Source organism: Pelodiscus sinensis, chromosome 1 (genome assembly GCF_049634645.1).
Source record: "Pelodiscus sinensis isolate JC-2024 chromosome 1, ASM4963464v1, whole genome shotgun sequence".
Lineage (NCBI taxonomy): Eukaryota > Metazoa > Chordata > Testudines > Trionychidae > Pelodiscus > Pelodiscus sinensis.
In genome coordinates this window covers 231,366,822-231,388,515 of record NC_134711.1, presented here as the reverse complement: position 1 = coordinate 231,388,515, position 21,694 = coordinate 231,366,822, and the positions used below count along the sequence as shown (strand labels likewise).

Genomic DNA, 21,694 nt, shown 5'->3' with positions numbered 1-21,694 from the left:
CCTGTATAAAACTATGGTACGCCCACATCTTGAATACTGTGTACAGATGTGGTCTCCTCACCTCAAAAAAGATATTTTGGCCTTGGAAAGGGTTCAGAAAAGGGCAACTAAAATGATTAGGGGTTTGGAACGGGTCCCATATGAGGAGAGGTTAAAGCGACTGGGACTTTTCAGTTTAGAAAAGAGGAGACTGAGGGGGGATATGATAGAGGTCTATAAAATCATGAGTGGTGTGGAGAGAGCTGATAAAGAAAAGTTATTTATTAGTTCCCATAATAGAAGAACTAGAGGACACCAAATGAAATTAATGGGTAGCAGGTTTAAAACTAATAAAAGAAGGTTCTTCTTCACACAGCGTGTTGTCAACCTGTGGAACTCCTTGCCAGAGGAGGCTGTGAAGGCTAGGACTATAATAGAGTTTAAGGAGAAGCTGGATAAATTCATGGAGGTTAGGTCCATAAAAGGCTATTAGCCAGGGGATAAAATGGTGTCCTTGGCCTCTGTTTGTCAGATGCTGGAGAGGTATGGCAGGAGACAAATTGCTTGATCATTGTCTTCGGTCCATCCTCTCTGGGGCACCTGGTGCTGGCCACTGTCAGCAGACAGGATACTGGGCTAGATGGACCTTTGGTCTGACCCAGTATGGCCGTTCTTATGTTATGTAAAATTATAGGCCTTTACCTTTTGTTACATTCATAAAATCCTGAATCTTCTAAAGTTGCAGGGATAAACCAAAGTAAGTTATCTCGCTGATGGATTCTGGTATGTGTTTCTGTAGTTATTGGTGTATCACTACCATTTCTATACCAAGTCCGATTGTAGTCAGCTCCTTGACAACTGATAGCAATAGGTTCACCTACAAGCACAAAATGAGTAGGCGCCTTGCTATGTTCTTTAAAAAAAAAAAAAAAAAAAAAAAAGTTAATCAACATTTTTTGCCTTGTTGTTAATTTTTTCTTAATTTTATTATAAGATGGAACAAATTATTCAGTTAAAAGATACAAGTTATTCAATAACTACTTATATTATTGTTTGCATTTGTTTAGCACCTTCCATTTGAGGACTTCAGAACTTTTACAAATTTCCGGTTACACAACACCCTTTCAAATAGGTGATCACACAACAGTTATATTTAACTCCAGCAGCCTAAATATAAAGAGTGGTATACAAATATATATAAAATTCACTGAAATTCATGATCATCAGAACGTACATTTTGTATTCTTTCTAAGCATTGAATTTTAGAACTCATATAAGACAATAGATAGGTCATACAGTAACTGTCACAGTAAGTGCAGAACAGGCAAAGGCACTGCAAATCCCTCACTCCCCACAATCCTCTGGCCAATATTACTCAATTCTGACCTGGTGGGACCAAATCCAGGCTAAAGAGGACATTTCAGTGGTGGTTACTGGCACTGAAGAACAAGACAGTCAACTCAAACTAGACAAAGATCTGACTCTGCATTATGCAACATGGCCAGATGAGGTCAGTAGTGAGTCAAACATTCAGAACAAGAAGTCTTCGTTCTTAGCATATAGTCTGACAAACCATGCAAATTGTCATGTCTCCCCCACACTTCCAGTTTTCATTTAATATGGCAAATGTTGCTTGTGCATTACACTATATGACATAGCAAGCATAATCAGAACTTCAATAATTATGACTGTGAAACAAGATAAGGCAAAGTATGTATTCTTTGCAAGCAAAATGCAGGACAATGTAGCACTTTAAAGACTAACAAGATGGTTTATTAGATGATGAGCAAACCATCTTGTTAGTCTTTAAAGTGCTACATTGTCCTGCATTTTGCTTCAGCTACCCCAGACTAACACGGCTACATCTCTACCACTATTCTTTGCAAGAAACCTTTAAGCAAAAGGGCCAGAACTGCAAGCTTTCAGCCTGCAACTGAAGATAAAATTGTTATTTAGGTATGCAGATTCTAAGAGGTTAGGTTCACCACAGCCATATAAACAGTTGGCCCCAGGACTGATTTCACAATTTTTCTTACTTTTGTAACTTTGAATGTCCAAAATATGTTATAAAAATTGAGCCTGAGAAGCTTCTAAATCCATGGCATACAAGTTTTAAAGAGGAAAACTACATCCATATTTCACTGCATAGATCCTTAAAATTAAAATTTTCGACTTACCAGTTTAGTCCTTCCTGATCCTCCCACCATCCCATCCCTGCAATTTGCCAAATAATTTAAAATATATTCACTAGTTTTCTATGGAGTACAAATCAATTTGGATCAATATTGTTCTATGCCATCTTAATTTCTATTAAGGGACTTAAATCTAAGAATTTTAAGTCAATTCACAAGTAAGTTGGAAACTACACACAACTTCAGGAGCATACTAATATGCCCTTTAAGATGGCCAACATTTTAAATATGTAACAGTTTAAATAGGAGTGAAAAGAAGGTGTTTTTTTAAATGTATTGCTTTCCTGAGTCATTTAATTTCTTAGAAAGGAATAGAAGCCTTGCTATTCACTTAACACAGAAGTTGTATTCACTGGGATAATATAGATAACAGAAAGCAAATTATCTTCAGTAGCACAATTCATGTGCCACTCTTTTACAAAGAGATGCTAAACAGCATCTGTCCTACTGAGTCCTTACAACTCCATCGCCAATTAAAGACATTCTTCACTATGACAGAAGTTAAGGAGAGTTGTAACTTCCAAGTGAATACAGTGATAACATTACAAATTCAGTCTTCAGCCCTGTAATTCTCACCCTCAAAACTAAGATTTAACTTATGACTTTAGCAAGGACTTGCCTACTCATAAGGTCCACAGCTATCACTGTTCATGGCAGTCTGAATAAGCCTAAAAGCTCTAACACCTATAATAACTACCACTAGTGTACTGAGATACTGCATATATGAGGGGTGAAGATGCTAGATCATAAACAGTGCTAGTATAAAAAGTGTATCATCATTCTAGAACTAAGTACTTCCAAGAAAGATTAATATACCTGTTGTTTTTAAAATTTCTCCCTGTATTTGTACAGTTTACATTTTGATACATTTACAAGTCTGTCAGGCCACATACCATGCAGTCCACATCATCTTTGATGCAATGACACTCTAAAAAGGGCTTTCAATTTATATGCCCACACTCTTGGTATGGCAGAGTGCACGACAGCCTTCTCTGTTTGCTACTAAACTCATGCACATATTGAAAATAACTCATTTTAGAAATAATTCAGTTAATGAACATGGTTGACTTACCAGCATTGAATGAAGAAACAAAAAGAATTAAACCGCAAATGAACCACAATGGAGATGTCATGTTTTGCTACAGAGAAAACAAGGTACTTCATTAGCATGCTAAAAGTGTTCAAACCGCACTGTAAATTTTATTCTGTATTATATTGATTGTCACTGATCCTAGAACAAATGCAAAGGAACTAACAAAAAGAGATTAATCCTTTTGGGGAGAAGCAAGTATGCTGATCCAGCACCTTCCTCTGAAAGTTTTAAATAATAGCAGTAACTGATCCACACACAGCGATGATTTACACTCTTTACCCCGTACCTCTATCACTCAGGGATGTGATTTATCTGACAGTTTTACTAGTGAAAGTCTTTGTATAGACACAGATATATTGATATAAAGATACTTTATGGTCGTATATCTATTTCATTTCCATTCAATATGGTTACGTCTACACTACGAGTTCTCTCAGCAAAAATATGCCAATGAGGGACTCATTTGCATGAGTTATGATCTTATTTGCATATTTTCTGCCAATCCATTTTTGCACAAAAACAAGCAGTGTGGACATTTTCTTTTTGCGCAAAAACCCCTTTTCCCGCAAGATCGGTAAAACTCCTTTTTGGGGCATAAGGATCTAGCGGAAAAAGGGTTTCTGTGCAAACAAGAAAACATTCACACTGCTTGCTTTTGTGCAAAAACCCCAGTGCAAAAACGGATCAGCAGAAAATATGCAAATGAGATCACAACTCATGCAAATGAGTCCCTTGTTCGCACATTTTTTTGCCGAGAAAACTTGTAGTGTAGACATAGCCTGCACGTATAACTGCTTCCACAGCTGGACTTTTTTATATTATTCCTGTATAGTTCAAGTGGCAGAACTTTTAAGTGTGGACAGGATGTTGGAAGATGACTCCGGTGCAAATCTGAGATGAAGGGGTTTGTTGCTACATTTGTATCCCATTGTTAAATAGGCCGACCTATATCTCTGTGAAGTGAAAAACAAGTTATTTTACAGTCCTAATCTTGTATGTGTTATAGTTGTGTAACTTTGTATGCCATGATTTCTAAAGTAAAGATAGGTAGACTTTCATTGTTCAGAACTGCAGGTTTCTGACAGCAACCTGGCACGTTCTATGCCTTGTACAAAGTTTCACAGGCAATCTTCAAAGACTTCAGGCTATTTCCAGTCTTGCTATTAGTTATGCAATCATCATATGGAAAGTGATTTTAACATTATTTAATTCTAATGTACAATCTATGAAGGTATTTTACAGGGTAGACAAAAGTAATAAACAAGTACTAAAGGATGTATATATGAAAAAGCAGAGCTCCCATCGTACTGGGCTATGTTAAACATGCGGGCAGTTCAAACTTCAAAGAGCTCAAATATAAATGCTTTGGGAAGAATTAGCCATTTTAGCAAAACATGGTCTAGTTAAAGATGCATACCCCAGTTTGTGCCTGCATTAGTGTGTGTAACTAAGCTCAGCATTAATAGAAAGAGCTTCCTCTGTAAATTTCTCTGACAAAAAGCAATGCTGTCCCGCAGACCTCATACCTCCAAAGGCCTGAAATTGGCCTGCATTTAACTTCTCTAAATCTTCTTTCCTTTAGAATTAGTCGCTTCACCTCAAAGCACAATGTCCGGCCCTTTCCCAACCAATCTTGTTAGTCAATTTCCAAGTGCATTGCTCTTATAACAGCCTCTTTCCTTCCAAGTAATAAGCAAGTATAGCATTGTTTTAGCTAATTAATCACATATTTCTTTCAATGCAGTCTCCCCTTCTAAGTATTCTGTTTCTGTCAGTGAGAGACAAACACCACCGCCATGTGATCTGCTAGTTTTCCACTGACCACAGTTTGGGAACCTCTGGTCTAGACTACAGCACATGGTTTACCTAGTTCATGGTGGGAAAAGCAGAATTTCCCCAAGACCACCCCCAAATTCATTCTCTGTTCAGCTAAGAACGTTTCATTTTTATTTCTGGACTCCACAGTATTTTTTTTTTAAGAAAAGTTTATGGAATCTTAACATGTAATCAAAACCAAATAGCCAATCACTGTATGAGAACTGAACTTTTCTAGTGACAAAGTCACACAAAAAGTTTTTGGGGAAAAATAAAACAATTTGTGAGGAATGGGGGATAATTTGTAGATTCTGACAGTAGGACAAGTAGTAATTTGTTTAATCTTTAGCAAGGAAGAACTTTCCATCTACTGCAGAAGGATAGTAAAGCACTGGAATAGGCTTCCAAGAGAGATTGTGGAATCCCCCATCATTGGAGAGTTTTAAGAACAGGTTAAACACCTGTCGGAGATACTTTAGGTCTACCTGACCCTGCCTCAGTGCAAGGTATTGGACTTGATGACCTCTCATGGTCTCTTTCTGCCTTACGTTGCTATGAGTTTATGATTCTTTCAAGAAAACTCGAGGACTTTTATTATAAAATTTAACAATTTCCAAGTGCATATTTTTTTCAGATTTGTTACTTGACAAAGCACCCATACCTTAATCTTTATTTAGTTCTCTTATATGTATTTTTCCTGACACATGCCAAGGGGTTGGTCACCATTCTTGAAATTTAGGTTTACCTAAAAGAAAACCATAAATATTACAAAAGCATCAAATGCATTATGCAAACAAAAGCATAACATACATTTCAAAGGGCAAATTTCCAGGGTCATCCTAAGCCAGCAAGGAAATATCTTCAGTACTATAAAGAATTTTTTTTTTCATGTAAAGACATGGGGCAAAACTAAACCAGGCATTCATGGACAGTACTCAAAGAATGCTATCTCTAACAACATATTTTCAGGTTTTTAAACGTGACTACTGAGATACAATTTAGCAAAAAAGGTGGCATTATACAAGTATCAGAGTTAACGTCAACCAAATACAAAAAGAGGAGGGAAAGGGAGAACAACAAAGGAGCACTTTATAACAACAGATAAAGAACCTGACTAAAACTACACAGTCTGAGAAAACTATACGCCCCTGGAAGATTAATAACTAGACAATCCAGTAGGATCTATGCACAAAAATCACACTGCTTGACAACTTAAATCAACACAGGATGTTTTAGTGAAAACATGCTATAGATCTGAAATAAATCAGGGGTTTGATGTAGAAGTTACTGGGCAAGATTCTTTGTCTTAATGTTTTATAGAAGGTCAGATAAGATCAGTTACCAAGTTAAACTAAACCAGTATAAACTAGGGGCAAACTGATTTAAGTATATCCACATAGGGGTTTGCATGTGCATAACAAAAATCAGTTTTAAAATGTAATTATAAGTGTATTCATGCTGTTGTGTGTTTAGACAAGCCCTTAGCGTTTTAAGCTTTCACACCTAGAAAGCTAAGGGTTACTTAAGTCAGAAGCAGCAGCAAGAACAGTAAAAAAAACTCTAGACATGGGAGAAAAAATAAAGCTGAAGATCCAGTAGATACGAAAACTATTGGAAAATAGGTACATCGGCACATTCCAAAGAAGGTAAGCTTTCCATTTACAAAAATATTTTCTAGGCACAAAAACACTGTAAATGTGAACTGATGCAGTTTAATTTGCAATCAGACAGCAAGTATCAGTTTTCTCCATTCACTACAACAAGTCATTAATTTAAATGCCAGAGTTGTTGAAATATGATGGATAATAGGGATGTAAAATCCCATTTTGTTAGTTAGCCAGTTAAATGTTAGATTTAATCCAACAACTGATTAAAAGGGGGTAAGGAGGCCTGGAGTGCTCCCCCCCCCCCCCCCCCCCAGCTGCTTCTGACCTCATGCTGGGCTACTGGCTCCCAGCCCATGTGGGCTCACAGTCTGGGAGTCATCAGCCTCATGCGGGACCAGAAGCAGCAACGGACTGGAAGTCAGCAGCCCCACAGGACTGGAGCAGCTTTCTGCCTGTGGCCTGCAGCCAGATAACAGTTAACCATTACCTAGTAAACATTGCCTGTTAAGGGTGATGCTTATTGGTTATCAGTTCACATCCCTAATGGATGGATCCAGTTGTAATAAGATAAGCTATATTTCTGATACATTTTACATTTCCATATTGTTCATTATTTTTACAGTGAAAACTGATAATTCCATTTATGCGTAACATATATAAGGAAAGTGACTTACTCAAATATTAATAAAGTGTCTCACATGTACATATTAAGATTGTTCTATAACCAGGGATTAATTTATGCTAGGCCTTAGCTGTGACACCTCCAGGCTTGGTAGTTCATAGCCCCAACATCTCTGGGCTTGTACGTCAGTTATGAAAGTAAAAAAATTGCTTGAGCCCTAATGGGAGCAGGCAGGAGCTGGTACACGTAGGAAGTTGGCTTTTAAGTCAGCTATCCATGTGTGCCAGTTCCGCGGAGCTGTCTGGCCCTCCTCGCTGCCTCCAGTGCTCGGAGGGAGAGAAGCCAGCTTAAAAGATGGCTCCTCATGAGCACCAGCTTTGTGGAGCTACCTTCCCTGTTCCCCCTTCCTACCTACCTCTCTCTCTCTCGCTGCCTTCCACAGAGGCAGCGAGGAATGGCAGGCAGGAGCCGGTGCTCAGGGGGAACATCCAGTAGGGATATAACAGTGTAGCCAGTTAAATGATTAACCAATAAGCAGTTGCTTATCTTCTCCTCCTACCCTGAATTTAAAATATTTTGGGAGCTAGTGTAACCCACACACCTAGTGTGGTTACTGAGTACTGCAAGTGGCACCTAGACCACTGCAACAGTTAAGATCAAGAGACCTCTACAGCAGGGGCTGGGAGCCAGCTGGCTTTTAGCTCAGAGGGTCCCAGCAGCTACCCCTGGCTCAGCTCCGCATTTCAAACAGCATGAGAGCCAGCAGGCAGGCACATTACCTCAGTCCCAGGTCCAACAGGTACCCCTCCTTCCCCCCCCCCCCCCCCCCCCGTGGCTCTGCAGCAGGGGTAACTGTTGGACCTGGCATGAGCCAAGACTGAGCCAGCATGCTTGCCTGCCAGCTCTCAAAGTCTTTTAAGCAGGAATCCTCCAATCCTTGCATTTGTCATTATAAAATCACCTTCAGTGTTCCAGCATAAATTATGCAAATATTAATTTGAATGGCTTTTTCCAAATATGTATAATTCCAAGGCATCCTGTTACAGATCCAGCAGTCTGGACTTATTTGCATACACTGGACAACATAGAAAAGAAAACAGTAAAACCTTAAGGACTACTTCAGATCTTGGGTCACTGTCAGTGAACCAAAAATTAAGTCAGACAAAAAATAATTATACACTGAGAAATATCATTTCAAGTCACCATAACTAGTTGCAAATTTGAAAAAAAAAATCCTAGATGGAGCAGATGCAAAGAAAGAGAGTGCCAATATTTCTATTGTCCAATGTTAGGGTACTCAGGCATGGGAAAGACCCAAGCTCCAATCTCTGCTCCCAAACAGGAATTTGATTCTGGGTTTCTCACATGCCAGGTCAGCACCTTAACTATGAGACTATTGGTACAGGCCTGACACCACCAGTTTTATTAATTTAGCTAGTGGTTAAAAATACTACAAAATAAAATATTCCATTCAACAAACAATACCATTGTTACCTTTTTCAATTCCTCTCAAAACATTCCACTGGTTTTGGTCAAACCAAATTTCTGTTTTGGTTTGGTTTTGCTTTGTTTTGGAACTGCCAGTGAATGCAATAAATAATACATTAAATTAAAAATCACCCACAGTTGAATTCTCAGGCTCAAAACCTAGTATTCTGCTGTTTACCATAACAATCAGTTTATCCAAATGTGTGGTTCCTAACAAACATTTCTTGTGGCAGTTCTGATTAACAATTGAGACATAGTACAGAAACAGAGCTGTGATCTCTACATCAAAGTAACAATTCACAAGGTGACAAAACACACACATTTGAAAAATTTACAGTGTTAGTATGTTTGTACATCCCCAACTGTTTTCTTAAATATCTTTTTACATGACATTCTTTACCATTAGATAAATCCAATTTGACTGGATTTGGGGACAACAGTGAGAAACTGGTCTAGTAATTAACATCATGTACTAAAATATGAACACAAAAGGCCAGACTTTCGCTCATTTCAGAAAGAAGCTAAATTTCAACCAATTTAATGGCATCTACTCCAAAATAAAAAACAACCACAGAGACACTAACTCATGTCACCCACAACTCCATACTTTATTGTACAGATGATAATCAAATAAGATCAAGAAATCACACCAATTTATGTGAAATTGTTTCTAATCAAATCAGTTAGTGCATCCAGCTGTCAGTGATGCACATACCCTCGCCTTATTTCACTTGCTACCAACTTGACAGGCAAGAAGGTGATGCAAGAATGCAGTGAATGAATTAACCCCTACAACACACATGAGGATAAGCAGATAGCGACCCTGGAGCGTCCCACGCAAGATCAGTAAAAAGCAGTACTGTCCCAACTCCACAGGGCAGTAGCTTATGGCAGTGATTGTCAACCTGTGATCCGTGGACGCCTGGGAGTCCACAGCCTAGATCTATGATTTCCAATGGGCTCCGTATAGCAATTTGAAGTTTCTAGGGTTATGCAAACGAAAAAAAAAAGGGGGGGGGGGGACGAAAACTACTTTCTTCCAAGGATGCTGGACCAATCTGTAAAGTGGGGATGTGAAATCCATGGATCCAAACCTGAACGCCCTGTATGTGACGGCTCCCCTAGCTCCCGCACCTAGGCTGGCTCTGGCAGCCAGAGGCGTTTCCCAGCCAGCCGGCTTCCCGCTAGTCCCAGGAGAGAGGTCGCTGCACCTGTGGCTCGGGTCTCAGGGCAGCCCGCGCTCCGCCCCAGCGGCACCTCGGGCTCTCGCTGCTTCCCCAAGGCCGGGGGGCTCGCTCCTCCGCAGGAGCCAGCCCGACTCCGGCTCATCCGGGACTCTACAGAGCCGCCCCGTCCCAAGCCGCGGGCGGTGGAAAAGCGGCTGCTCCCTCTGCCGCCGCCCGGCCCCAGAGCAGAGCCAGTCGCGGGCTGGTGGCTGCAAACCCCCGGCCCCGCCACCCCCTCACCTCCGACAGCTCCGTCCGGGCGCCGCCGGCAGCACCAGCCCCGGGCGTCCCCCTCCCATTGAGCAAGAAAAGCGGCTCCGCCCCAGCCCGGAGCGAGCGAGCGTCCCTCCCCCGCCAGCAGCAAGGGCCAGCGCCCGCCCCCCTCGGCACAGCTGGGTGGAGCCGGAGGGCACAGTCCTGTCGCGAGCCTACTTCCGTCCCGCCTCATGCGCCACTCCCTCACTGCAGGCTGAGGGGCTGGATTGTTGCCAGCCCTCAGGCTCCGGGGGGCAGGGGAAAGCAGGAGCCCCACAGCCCAGGGGCGAGAAGGGAACAGACTTGTTTCCTTCCCTTGGCTGCTCTCTTTTCTCCCCACACTGCGTCTCCCTTAGCCCTGGCTTCTAGTGCAGTCCGGTCCCAGGCACTCCTGCCCTGTAGGGGCTTACAGGCGGGAGCTCATGCTGCTTCCATTCAAAGCATAGGCGCTCTACCCTAGTCACAGGGCTCGGCTGGGCCCGATTTGCCTTTTATCGATAAATGTCGGTTTCACTGTAGGCACTGTAGCTGTCATGGTGGTTGGTGCTATGTCTAGACTGGGAAGGTTGGGGCACCAAAGTGCTGTCAACATGCAAAAGTCGTCAAATGTGAAAAACAGTCAAACCAGTTTTTCTGCCTCTCAGGCTATGTCTAGACTGCAAGCCTCTTTCGAAAGAGGCTTTTTCGAAAGAGGCTTTCGAAAAAGCCTCTTTCAAAAGAGAGCGTCTAGACTGCACGCAGAACTTTCGAAAAAGCAAGCCGCTTTTTTGAAAGAAAGCAGCAAGTGAGTCTGGATGCTCTCTTTCTAAAAAGCCCTGTTTGCTTTCAAGAACGCCGTTTTTCGAAAGAGCATTTTCGAAAAAAGGCGTTCTTATTCGTGAAATGAGGCTTACCACCGTTGAAAGAAAAGCCACGTTCTTTTGATTTAATTTCGAAAGAACGCGGCTGCAGTCTAGACACAGGTGAAGTTTTTTCGAAAAAAGGCTACTTTTTTCGAAAAAAACCCTGAGTCTGGACACAGCCTCATTGTCCACATTTCATAGACACTTTGTTAGCACTCTGTCAACAAATAGGAGCAAAGCAATGTGGGTAGGCAGCCCACAGTGCAGTGTTGGGAAGACAGAGCTGATCCCTGTGCTGTTTGGGATTCCCTTTAAGCTCTGTGAGCTCTCCATGCTAAGGAATGTCAAAGCAGCTGAGCAGGCTCTCCAGCCCCTCCCACCCCCAGCAGCAGTCTGCCTGTGCTGTATTTCTAGCAGGGCAGAACAGAAGCATTCCAGTGATTTGTTCTTTCTTTGTTAACAGCTGCTCACTCAGCTGCTGGGTACTTCCCAGAACTTTGAAAGGCAATGGATGCATACCTACAGGGCAGCAGAGAACATAAAACATTGAGCACAGCCATCAGGGCAGGCATTGTGGATACTGGCGGAAGTTGATTCTCTTGACAAAACAAACAGTAGAGTCCCCGTTGGCTCTTTGCCAACAATAAAGGGAGGGTGAAAAGATAAAAGTCTCTCTCAGGGGTGGAAGGTTTTTGTCGCCAAAACTGGGGGTTTCTCCTCACAAAGTCACTTTGCAGTATAAACGCTCTCACTGTGGGTCTGGCCCATGAAAGCTCATCATCTAATAAACCATCTTGTTAGTCTTTAAAGTGCTACATTGTCCTGCATTGTGCTCACTGTTTTGTCGCCAAAAGGCAGTTTGCAGCAAAATATGCCACTGTTTAGAGATACAAGGTGGGTGAGATAAGATCTTTAATTGCACCAACATGTTTCACTGTACATGCAAACTGATGGAAAAATATTTCCATCTATAATACCCTAGCCAGCTTCACAAATGGCAAAGTAAAAATTATTAGCTTGATTTAAGGCCTACCTTTAAATGTAGGTCAATCTGGATCCATCACTCAGGGAGGTGAAAAATTCACAGAAAGCGTACGTCTACACTACAACGTTAATTCGAACGAACTTAGTTCGAATTAGTTAATTCGAACTAAGCTAATTCGAACTAACGGATCCAGACTAAAAAACTAGTTCGAATTAGCATTTTGCTAATTCGAACTAGCATGTCCGCATTAAGTGGACATTGAACCAGGCTTAAGGATGGCCGGAAACAGTGCCGGCAGGGCATCAGAGGAGGACTTAGAGCGTGGAGATGCTGTCTCAGGCTAGCCAAGGGCTGTGCTTAAAGGGTCCCGAACCCCACCCCGGACAGACAGTTCTCAGGGGTGCCCCGCTTGCAAAACAGTCCTGGCTTAGAGTGCCCGGAGTGCCCACACTGGGCACATCACAGCACTTGGCCATCAGCCCGGCTACACTTGCCGCAGGCTGCCATCTGGGGAGAGGGGACAATTGGGGGGCTGCAGGAGAGATTCCACCCCCAGAAGCCCGTAGAGCCAGCCTAGTCCTCCCCATCGGGGGCGCGTACTCCATTCCTCCCTCATCTCCTTCCACGTACCCTTCCCTAGCCCCTCTTCTTGATGTACAAAATAAAGGACAATTGTGTTCAAAAATGGAATCTGTCTTTATTAAAACTGGGGGAGACTGGGAAAAGGAGATGGGAGAGGGGAAGAGAGAGGGTGGAAGAGGGGAGGGCAACTAAAATGATCAGGGATTGGGAACAGGTCCCATATGAAGAGAGGCTAAAGAGACTGGGACTTTTCAGCTTAGAAAAGAGGAGACGGAGGGGGGACAGGATAGAGGTCTCTAAAAGCAGGAGTAGGGTGGAGAGGGTGCATACAGAAAAGTTCTTCATTAGTTCCCATAAAGAAGGACTAGAGGACACCAAAGGAAAGGAATGGGTAGCAGGCTTCAAAGTAGTAACAGAAAGTTGTTCTTCACAAAGCAAAGAGTCAACCTGTGGAACTCCTTGCTGCAGGAGGATGTGAAGGCTACAACTAGAACAGAGTTTAAAGGGACGTGACATCAAGTCATGGAGGTTAGGTCCATGGAGTGCTATTAGCCAGGGGGTACGAGTGGTGTCCCTGCCCAAAGTTTGTGGAAGGCTGGAGAGGGATGGCACGAGACAAATGGCTTGGTCACTGTCTTCGGTCCATCCCCTCCAGGGTTCCTAGGGTTGGCCGCTGTCGGCAGACAGGCTACTGGGCTAGATGGACCTTTGGTCTGACCCAGTACGGCCATTGTAAGCTCAGGGCTCAGGGTCGGGGGGTCTCAGTGGACCACCTTGATTTTCATGCACACCTGCTCCTGGGTGGCCAGGCTGGCAGCTCTCCTGCCCTAGCCGGCCACTTTCCTGTGCCTAGTGCGGAGGTCGTGGACGAGGTCCACGATGTCCGCACTAGCCCAGGCGGGTGCCCGCCTCTTGCGGTCCCGGGCAAGCTCCCGGGAGCCGCCAGCCTAGTCCCGGGAAGAGGGGGTGGGCTGGGGGGCATCGGGTGGCTGGCTCGATCCGTGCTAGGTGCAGGGTCTGCTGGCTGGGTGCTGGCAGGCTTGCACCTGGCACGGGCACCGTAGCCAGCCCGTGCCCCTTTAAGGGCTCCGGGGCCGGGAGGGGGGCAGTAGAGTTTCCCTGGTGTTGGCCAGAGTGGCCACCAGGGAAAGCTGGGGAGGGCTAGCCTCCCACTAGTTCGAATTAAGAGTCTACACAGCCCTTAATTCGAACTAGTAAATTCGAACTAGGCTTAATCCTCGTGGAATGAGGATTACCTAGTTCCAACTAAGCGCTCCGTTAGTTCGAATTAAATTCGAACTAACGGAGCGCTAGTGTAGCGCCTATTAAAGTTAGTTCGAACTAATGTCCGTTAGTTCGAACTAACTTTGTAGTATAGACATATCCAAAATGAATTATGTTATCACAGCTACTGCTGTTCAGGGAGGTGGATTACCGGCATTGACACAGGAAACATCTATACTACCAGCACTACCATCGCACAGTTGTAGCTCCCATAGTATGGGCATGTCTTACTTTGTATGGTCTGAAATATGATGTTGATAGTTTGTGTTTTAACCATTATAAAGCTTTGTCTGATTGAATTGCAACACCTATTGTCATTAAGTCTGACCTTCCTCCAATAATTTACCATAACTGTGGAAAAAGTAAATCAATAACAAATCTTTTTAAAAGATTAAAAATTAACAGTGATAATGAAATGATAAAAAATAATTCTGTCAAGCCTAAATATGACACATGCTGGGGAAAGCTTATTAAAGACATTACTAAATATGCCCAGCCTATCTTGAAGTCTCAGAAACTCTCTGAATAGAACTACTTGCAATTAATTAGTGGCAAATTAGGTAGTAAGAACACAGAACTTTGTGCATAATCTGGACACATACACACAAAGACTGTCTGACAAAAAACATCAACAATTCCAAGAAATGTCCTCAGTAGTGTAAGACACTGATTGGAAAGTGATTGAGTTTGCTACAGATGTGTTTTCACCCTTATTACATCATTTGTCCATGGTATAGTGGATTCATATTACAAGATACCTCCACTATTATTGTCAGTAACTTCACACCAAGGTTGAGTCAATACATTAAGGGTACGTCTACACTGGCCCCTTTTCTGAAAGGGGCATGCTAATTTTACAGGTCTTAATAGGGAAATCCGTGGGGGATTTAAATATCCCCCGCGGCATTTAAATAAAAATGTCCGCCGCTTTTTTCCGGCTTGTAGAAAAGCCGGAAAAGAGCGTCCAGACTGGCCCCGATCCTCCGGAAAAAAGCCCTTTTCCGGAGGATCTCTTATTCCTACTTCAAAGTAGGAATAAGAGATCCTCCGGAAAAGGGCTTTATTCCGGAGAATCGGGCCAGTCTAGACGCTCTTTTCCGGCTTTTCTACAAGCCGGAAAAAAGCGGCGGACATCTTTATTTAAATCCCGCGGGGGATATTTAAATCCCCCGCGGATTTCCCTATTACGAACTTGAAAATTAGCATGCCCCTTTCGGAAAAGGAGCCAGTGTAGACGTACCCTAAGTGACCCTATTTTCAGCATAAAAATCTGGACCACATGTCTGGCATTTCTTTTTACTGTCATGAAATGAAAGAATCATACTAACAACAAAATAAAAGTGTGCTGTCATCACTGCTGGTTTGTGACCCAGCAGTGATATTTGCATATTTCTGCGGGTAAAGGATTTTTCTTGTTAAGCTTGTTATACATAAATTCATCATAAAACTTCAAATGCGTCACTAACCGTTATATTGAGAAAAAGAACAATTTTTATAGTGTCAACTCTCCTTCCCTTTATGTCTGTTATTTCATGGTTTTACAATTTGGCCCAGTATCTTATTGTGCAGTCATCAGTCTGTTGCAAGGGGATCCAGTTGCTAGTTCCCATATCAATGGTGAGTAAATTACAGCCCATTGTTGTTCTATGTGATGCCCATAGGCTACATCTATACTGGCATGATCTTGCACAAGAACTCTTGTGCGAAAGAGTTCTTGTGCAAAAACTCTTCCAGAAGAGTCTACACTGGCATGTGCATTTGCGCAAGAGCATCCATGCCAGTGTAGACACTCTCTTGTGCAAGAAAGCTCTGATGGCCATTTTAACCATCGGGCTTTCTTGTGCAAGAAATTCATGTTGCCTGTCTACACTGGCCTCTTGCGCAAGAATAGTTGCACAGGAGTGCTTATTCATGAGCGGGAGCATCATAGTTCTTGCTCAAGAAACACTGATTTCATACATTAGAACAGGGCTTCCCAAACTTTTTGACACAGGGACTAGTAAATCCATTCATGAGCTTTTGGAGGACCGGTAACATTCATTTGCATATTCAATAAGCAAATGATGAATATTCAAATAAGTTGTTTCTGGTCCTCCCAAAGCCCCCAGTGCCAGCTTTAGCAAAGCTTTTGATACAGTCACCCACAATATTCTTGACAGCAAGTTAAGGGAATATGGATTGGATAAATGGACTGTAAGATGGATAGAAAGCTGGCTAGACCAGGGTTTCCCAAACTTTTTACTTTAGTTGAAACCCGGTTTTTTTCAGTACTGTCTTTTGCAGCCCAAAAATATAAACACATATAAAAAATGAGAAATGAATACATTTTCAGTGTTTCACCCGGCTGCATCCTCTGCCCAGCCTGGGCCAGGGCTTGGGGGACTTGGCGCCACATGAGCACTTCCTGAGGCGGGAGCAGGAGCCGATTGGGGGTAGAGTATCTGGCTAAGAGGGAGGGTGCAAGGAGGGGTAGGGTTGCCAGGTGTCCGGTTTTGTACTGGACAGTCCGGTATTTGAAGGTTTTGTCTGGGAAAGAAATTGAGAAATTACCAGACATAAAATGCCTGGTATTTTCTAATTAGGTATGTTTTATTATAATTAGGTGTATTAGTCCTTAGCTGCCTGGCTGGTAGATGTGCTCACACTGTCTGTGTGTGTCTACCTGCCAGGCAGTTCACAACTACTCCAGGGAGGGTATGTGGCGGGGGAGGGGGCAAAATGGAATCCCCGGCCAGACTCACTCATCTGCCAGGGTCTGCAGGGTCTGCATGTGCCCAGGTCAGTCCTGCTCCCCCCCCCCCCCATTTCTCTTCCCAATTTCCCCAGTCCAGCCCTGCTGGCCCGTCCAGCCCTGCTTCCAGCGGCCAGTTGCCCCCGCCTCCAACCAATCTCCCCCGGTCAGCCCCGCTCCCCCAACGACCCCCCCCCCGACACCAGCCCCGCTACCCCCGTCCAGCCCTGCTTCCGGCAGCTGATTCTCCCGTCCTCCTCCTCCTGATCTCCCCGGCCAGCCTCCCTGCCCCCGTGCAGCTCTGGTTCCTCTGCCTGCCCTCTCCTATCGCCGCCGCTGGACAGCCCTGCTCCCCCAACCCTGCTTCTGCCGCCCGCCTGCCTGGATTTCTACCGGGACTGTTACTGCCTGCAGAACATGCTGCCAGGCTCGCAGCAACACGTCCAGGAGAAGTACCAGAGTGCCCAGGGGAGGCTCCAGCTCCATGCTGCAGAGTCCTATGGTGTCCTGAGTGAGGGCAACCAGAGAATACAGAGAAAAAACTGTTTTGCTGTCCCTCAGCGAGGTAGGCAAGCAAGCAGAGAAACCTTAGAACCGGCTGTCCAGGGGGGTCCCTTTAAGCACAGGTCTCAGATAGCCTCAGGCAGCAGCCACACAAGGTAACTCCTGACCTGATGCCCTGCCAGAACCAGTTCTGGCCTGCCTTAAATGTGATTCAGTGTCCTATCAGTGTGGACGTGCTATTTCGAAATAGAAAAATGCTATTTTGAAATGCATTTTGTGTTTAGACACATTATTTTGAAATAAGCTATTTCGAAAGAAGATATTTCGAAATAATGCTGTAGTGTAGACATACTCTGAGATGAAGGAAGGCCACTCACGCGGTCTATTCACTAGCCTTCCAAGCCAAGAGAGTAGAGTCTAGTTACTAGATTTGGAACTCCAGAGCAGTCTTTCTTAGACCTCTTGATATCACCATCTACCTGCCCTTGATCCCCAAAACAGTGTTTCAGACCTTCCCCCACCTCAGTTACTTAGAACTGCTCCCTAAGAATCCTACCTAGATTGTGGACAGTCTGGGCTTTTAAGTTTAACCTCTTCTGGGTCAATGTGGCAGGAAAGCAAGGACCTTAGGCTTAATGAAAGAATTTTCTTAACCACAGAAACTTTACTCTTTATGCAGCCAATAGTTACAAACATTCCCCATGTCACTGTTGACCCCTTCTGTGAATCTGAGGTTTATCAGCATTTCAGGGTAGAGCCCCTCATCTCCTCTCTCTCCTTCAACTCTCTCCTTCAAGTCCATGTGCAGTAATGGTAGACCCTCGGCTCAGAGCAGAACTCCAGTGTCAAATAAGGTCTTCACCCCTATGCTATATGCTCAGACTGAAGCTCCAGACCCACCACTCCTGCTTTCCTCTTCCCCACTGCCGGTCCTGGTATAGAAAACCTATTGTACAAGGGGAATATGCCAGCTATTGAGCAACAACAAGAATCATTGGCCTCAGATTGCAGTTTCAAAGGTTCTTAGCTATTAGTCATTCAATAAAATGTCAAGCACCTTTTCCCAGACAGGATGGCTGTGTGGAATGCAGCACAATACGTTATCATTGGTTACCATGCTTGAGCTATAATAGTGTCCAAAATTTCCGCTTATAGGAGAAGATAGAGTTCATGATTTGACTCAGACACATCCCACTCTTACTGTTGGTACAGAGTAGATTCTACTCTACTTAGCAATACATGTTGAACATGTTTTGTAATTACCTTTTAATGATTAAAGAAAAAAACAAGATATTTTAGATACCCAAAAGAAGTTTAATGAACCCTAGATATCTTATGAAAAAATAGCACATACAATCACTTTTATTAATGTGTCTCACATCACTTCCACTCTTGAGTTCATCATGGCTTTCTTTTCAGGTTGATTTGTTTTTCACTTGTATTTTGGGCTCTCCAGTTCTGACTTTTGTAGGGCTGTTCTGCTTAGTTCCTGACTGCAGCATTTTCAGCTCTCTGGGTTTTGTCTGAACTAAGAGGGTAGCTTTTAAACCTCAGTTCCAGCATAGGAACTCCATAGTTTGTGTTTTGCAACATGATTCAAGTGTTCAAAATTAACAGAGAATCTTCTTAGTCAGACCCATGAATGGCTCCAGGGCTTGAATTTCTCTGTGTAAAACTTCACTGAAGTGGAGTCAATGGTTGACTGCTAAGAACAGCTGAGGGCGAGGGAGGGGGTAAGTACTGTGATCTTTATGGTCCATCCACACATATCACTGAGTTTAATCTGGAATTCCATAATTTCTCTGGCTGTTCAAGATCTAATTATATTTTATATGCTGTGATGCTTGGAAACAACAGAACTGTGGTTGCAATAGCTTACTAATTTCAAGTTATTCTCAACCAACCTCCTATGGAAGATTTCTGCAATAATATAGCAGAGAAGGATTGGTGGCAGAAAGGTACATGCCCAGATGGAGCAGTAGGTTTGCATCCAACTGGATGTCACCTGTCCCTAACTATGAAGGAGATGGGGACAGAAGAGCAAGCAGCGGACAGCAGGAGATATCAGGGCAAGAAGAGGAGAGGAGCAAGCAGTGGATGGGCCTCAAATAAGGGGATGGGAAGAGGCAGAGCAAGGGCAGGCCCTCAGATGGAAGAGGTGGAGCAAGGATGGGGCCACGGGCCAGACAAGGTGGCCCTCCCCCACCTGTAAGTTGCTTCCAGTGCTCACATGTGAGCCTTCCCAAATGGAGGTCTCCCACACCACTTATGGGCAAACCTCCAGAAAAAAGATATTGAAGAACCAGCCCACTGTCTTTGTGGGTGTCCTGTGCCTGCCCTTGGGGGAGATACACTGGCACGGTCTTCAGCCACAACCCTGTTCACGTCTTCTGCCTTCAGGCCCTGTGGAGACTCATGTACAGTGTAGGTAGTTCAGCATGGAGCATACTGCTTCATCTCTTCCTCCATCACCTCACAGGGCTCCAATACAACTTGCTTTACCCAAGAGATCTCCCCAAAATCTCTCTGAGCTGCTGGCAAATGACTTCCCTCCCTGTAACCTGCTCCCACACAACCATCCCACCTCCTGACCATCCCCCAAGAGCCCCCTCACCTCCTATCCACTCCCCCTATTTCATAGAATCATAGAACACTAGAACTGGAAGAGACCTTGAGAGGTCATCACATCCAGTCCCCTGCCCTCATGGCAGGACTAAGCTCCATCTAGACCATCCCTGACAGATGTCTGTCTAACCTGCTCTTAAATATCTCCAGTGATGGAGATTCCACAACCTCTTTAGGTTGTGGGGCTAGCTCCTCTTGACAAGGCTGTCTCAACCTCATCTGCAGTGGGACCTCGGGGGCTGGACTGAAGTATATGACAGGCTGGATTGGCCTATGGACCCTAGTTTGCCTGCCTCTGTCTTAGCACGACCTCTGCTGCACAACCCCATTTCCATGGTGCTGCAAAGATTAGTCCTGGTTGGTCTCACCAGAATCTGAGATCTCCTGGATTATGATTAGAGGGATTGGGTGGACCCTGCCAGATTTGCCAATTGAAGGGGGGAAGGAGGAGAGGAAAGGGGCCAACTGTCCTAGGGCCCAGCAATGCAAAAAGGCTCAGAGCTCCTGGCCACCACCACTGCTACTGCATGTTAGAATCATAGAATCTTAGGGCTGGAAGAGACCTCAGGAGGTCATCAAGTCCAGCCCCCTGCCCAAGGCAGGACCAATCCCAACTAAATCATCCCAGCCAGGGCTTTGTCAAGCCGAGACTTAAACACCTCTAGAGATGGAGAGTCCACTACCTCCCTAGGTATCCCATTCCAGTGTTTCACCACCCTCCTAGTGAAATAGTTTTTCCTAATATCCAACCTAGACCTCTCGCACTGTAACTTGAGATCATTGCTCCTTGTTCTGCCATCTGTCACTACTATGAACAGCCTTTCTCCAGCCTCTTTGGAACCTCCCTTCAGGGTGTTGAAGGCTGCTATCAAATCCCCCCTCACTCTTCGCTTCTGCAGACTAAACAAACCCAAATCCCTCAGCCTCTCCTCATAGGTCATGTGCTCCAGCTCCCTAATCATTTTGGTTGCCCTCCGCTGGACCCTCTCCAGTGCATCCACATCCTTTCTATAGTGAGGGGCCCAGAACTGAACACAATATTCCAGGTATGGCTTCACCAGAGCTGAATAAAGGGGAATACTCAAATCCCTGGATCTGTTGGCAATTCTCTTCCTAATGCACCCTAATATGCCGTTAGCCTTTTTGTCTACAAGGGCACACTGTTGACTCATATCCAGCTTATCATCCACTGTAGTCCCCAGGTTCTTTTCTGCAGAACTGCTGTGATGTAGTGGGGGGTACCTTGCTGGTTGCTAGGCTGGGCAGTGGGTTATGAGTGACCTCCACTGGTTGCTGGCTGCAGCACGACCCAGCAGGGCAGAGGATGAGTCATTATGCAAGGGGGCTTCGAACCAGTCTGACCAGTTATCTCCCAGGGAGCGGAACAATGGGAAGAAGGGGAGTGGAGCCCTGGCTGGGGGCATATTCTGGTTCCTCCAGAATACCCTTCTTTGATTCTAGCTGTACTTCTCCCTGCACATCCTGCTCCTGGCACACCTCATATGCACACCTTTACAAAGTCATGAGACTCCCTTGTCAGCCTCCTCCTGATGCTGGTGTGTACAGCCAACCTTCACACCAGGAGGGGTACTCCGTGACCATATGGCCTATTTCTGGTCCCTTATCTGATCACATCTCTGGATAGTGGTCACTGAACACCTCTGAGGAGTAGTGGGCACTCACTGTCCAGGGTTCTCTGGATCTCTAAGGGTACGTCTACACTACAACGTTAATTCGAACTAACTTAGTTCGAATTAGTTAATTCAAACTAAGCTAATTCGAACTAACGGATCCAGACTAAAAAACTAGTTCGAATTAGCGTTTTGCTAATTCGAACTAGCATGTCCACATTAAGTGGACCCTG

General features: G+C 44.3%; 1 protein-coding gene across 8 annotated transcripts in view; it reads right to left on the bottom strand.

Moving 5' to 3' along the window:
• LOC102463929 (interleukin-1 receptor type 1) overlaps nt 1–21,694 on the bottom strand; it is a 74,512-nt gene that overhangs the window by 29,133 nt on the left and 23,685 nt on the right. For 4 of the 8 annotated variants that reach the window (XM_075917302.1, XM_075917310.1, XM_075917346.1 and 1 more), the window contains 3 exons: nt 5,741–5,824; nt 3,244–3,310; nt 682–892 (listed from right to left, as the gene is read on the bottom strand). In XM_075917302.1, coding sequence (XP_075773417.1) covers nt 682–892; nt 3,244–3,304 — 272 coding nt within the window. In that variant the 5' untranslated portion in view covers nt 3,305–3,310; nt 5,741–5,824. The other 4 variants (XM_075917296.1, XM_075917341.1, XM_075917328.1 and 1 more) reach the window with 4 other exon arrangements.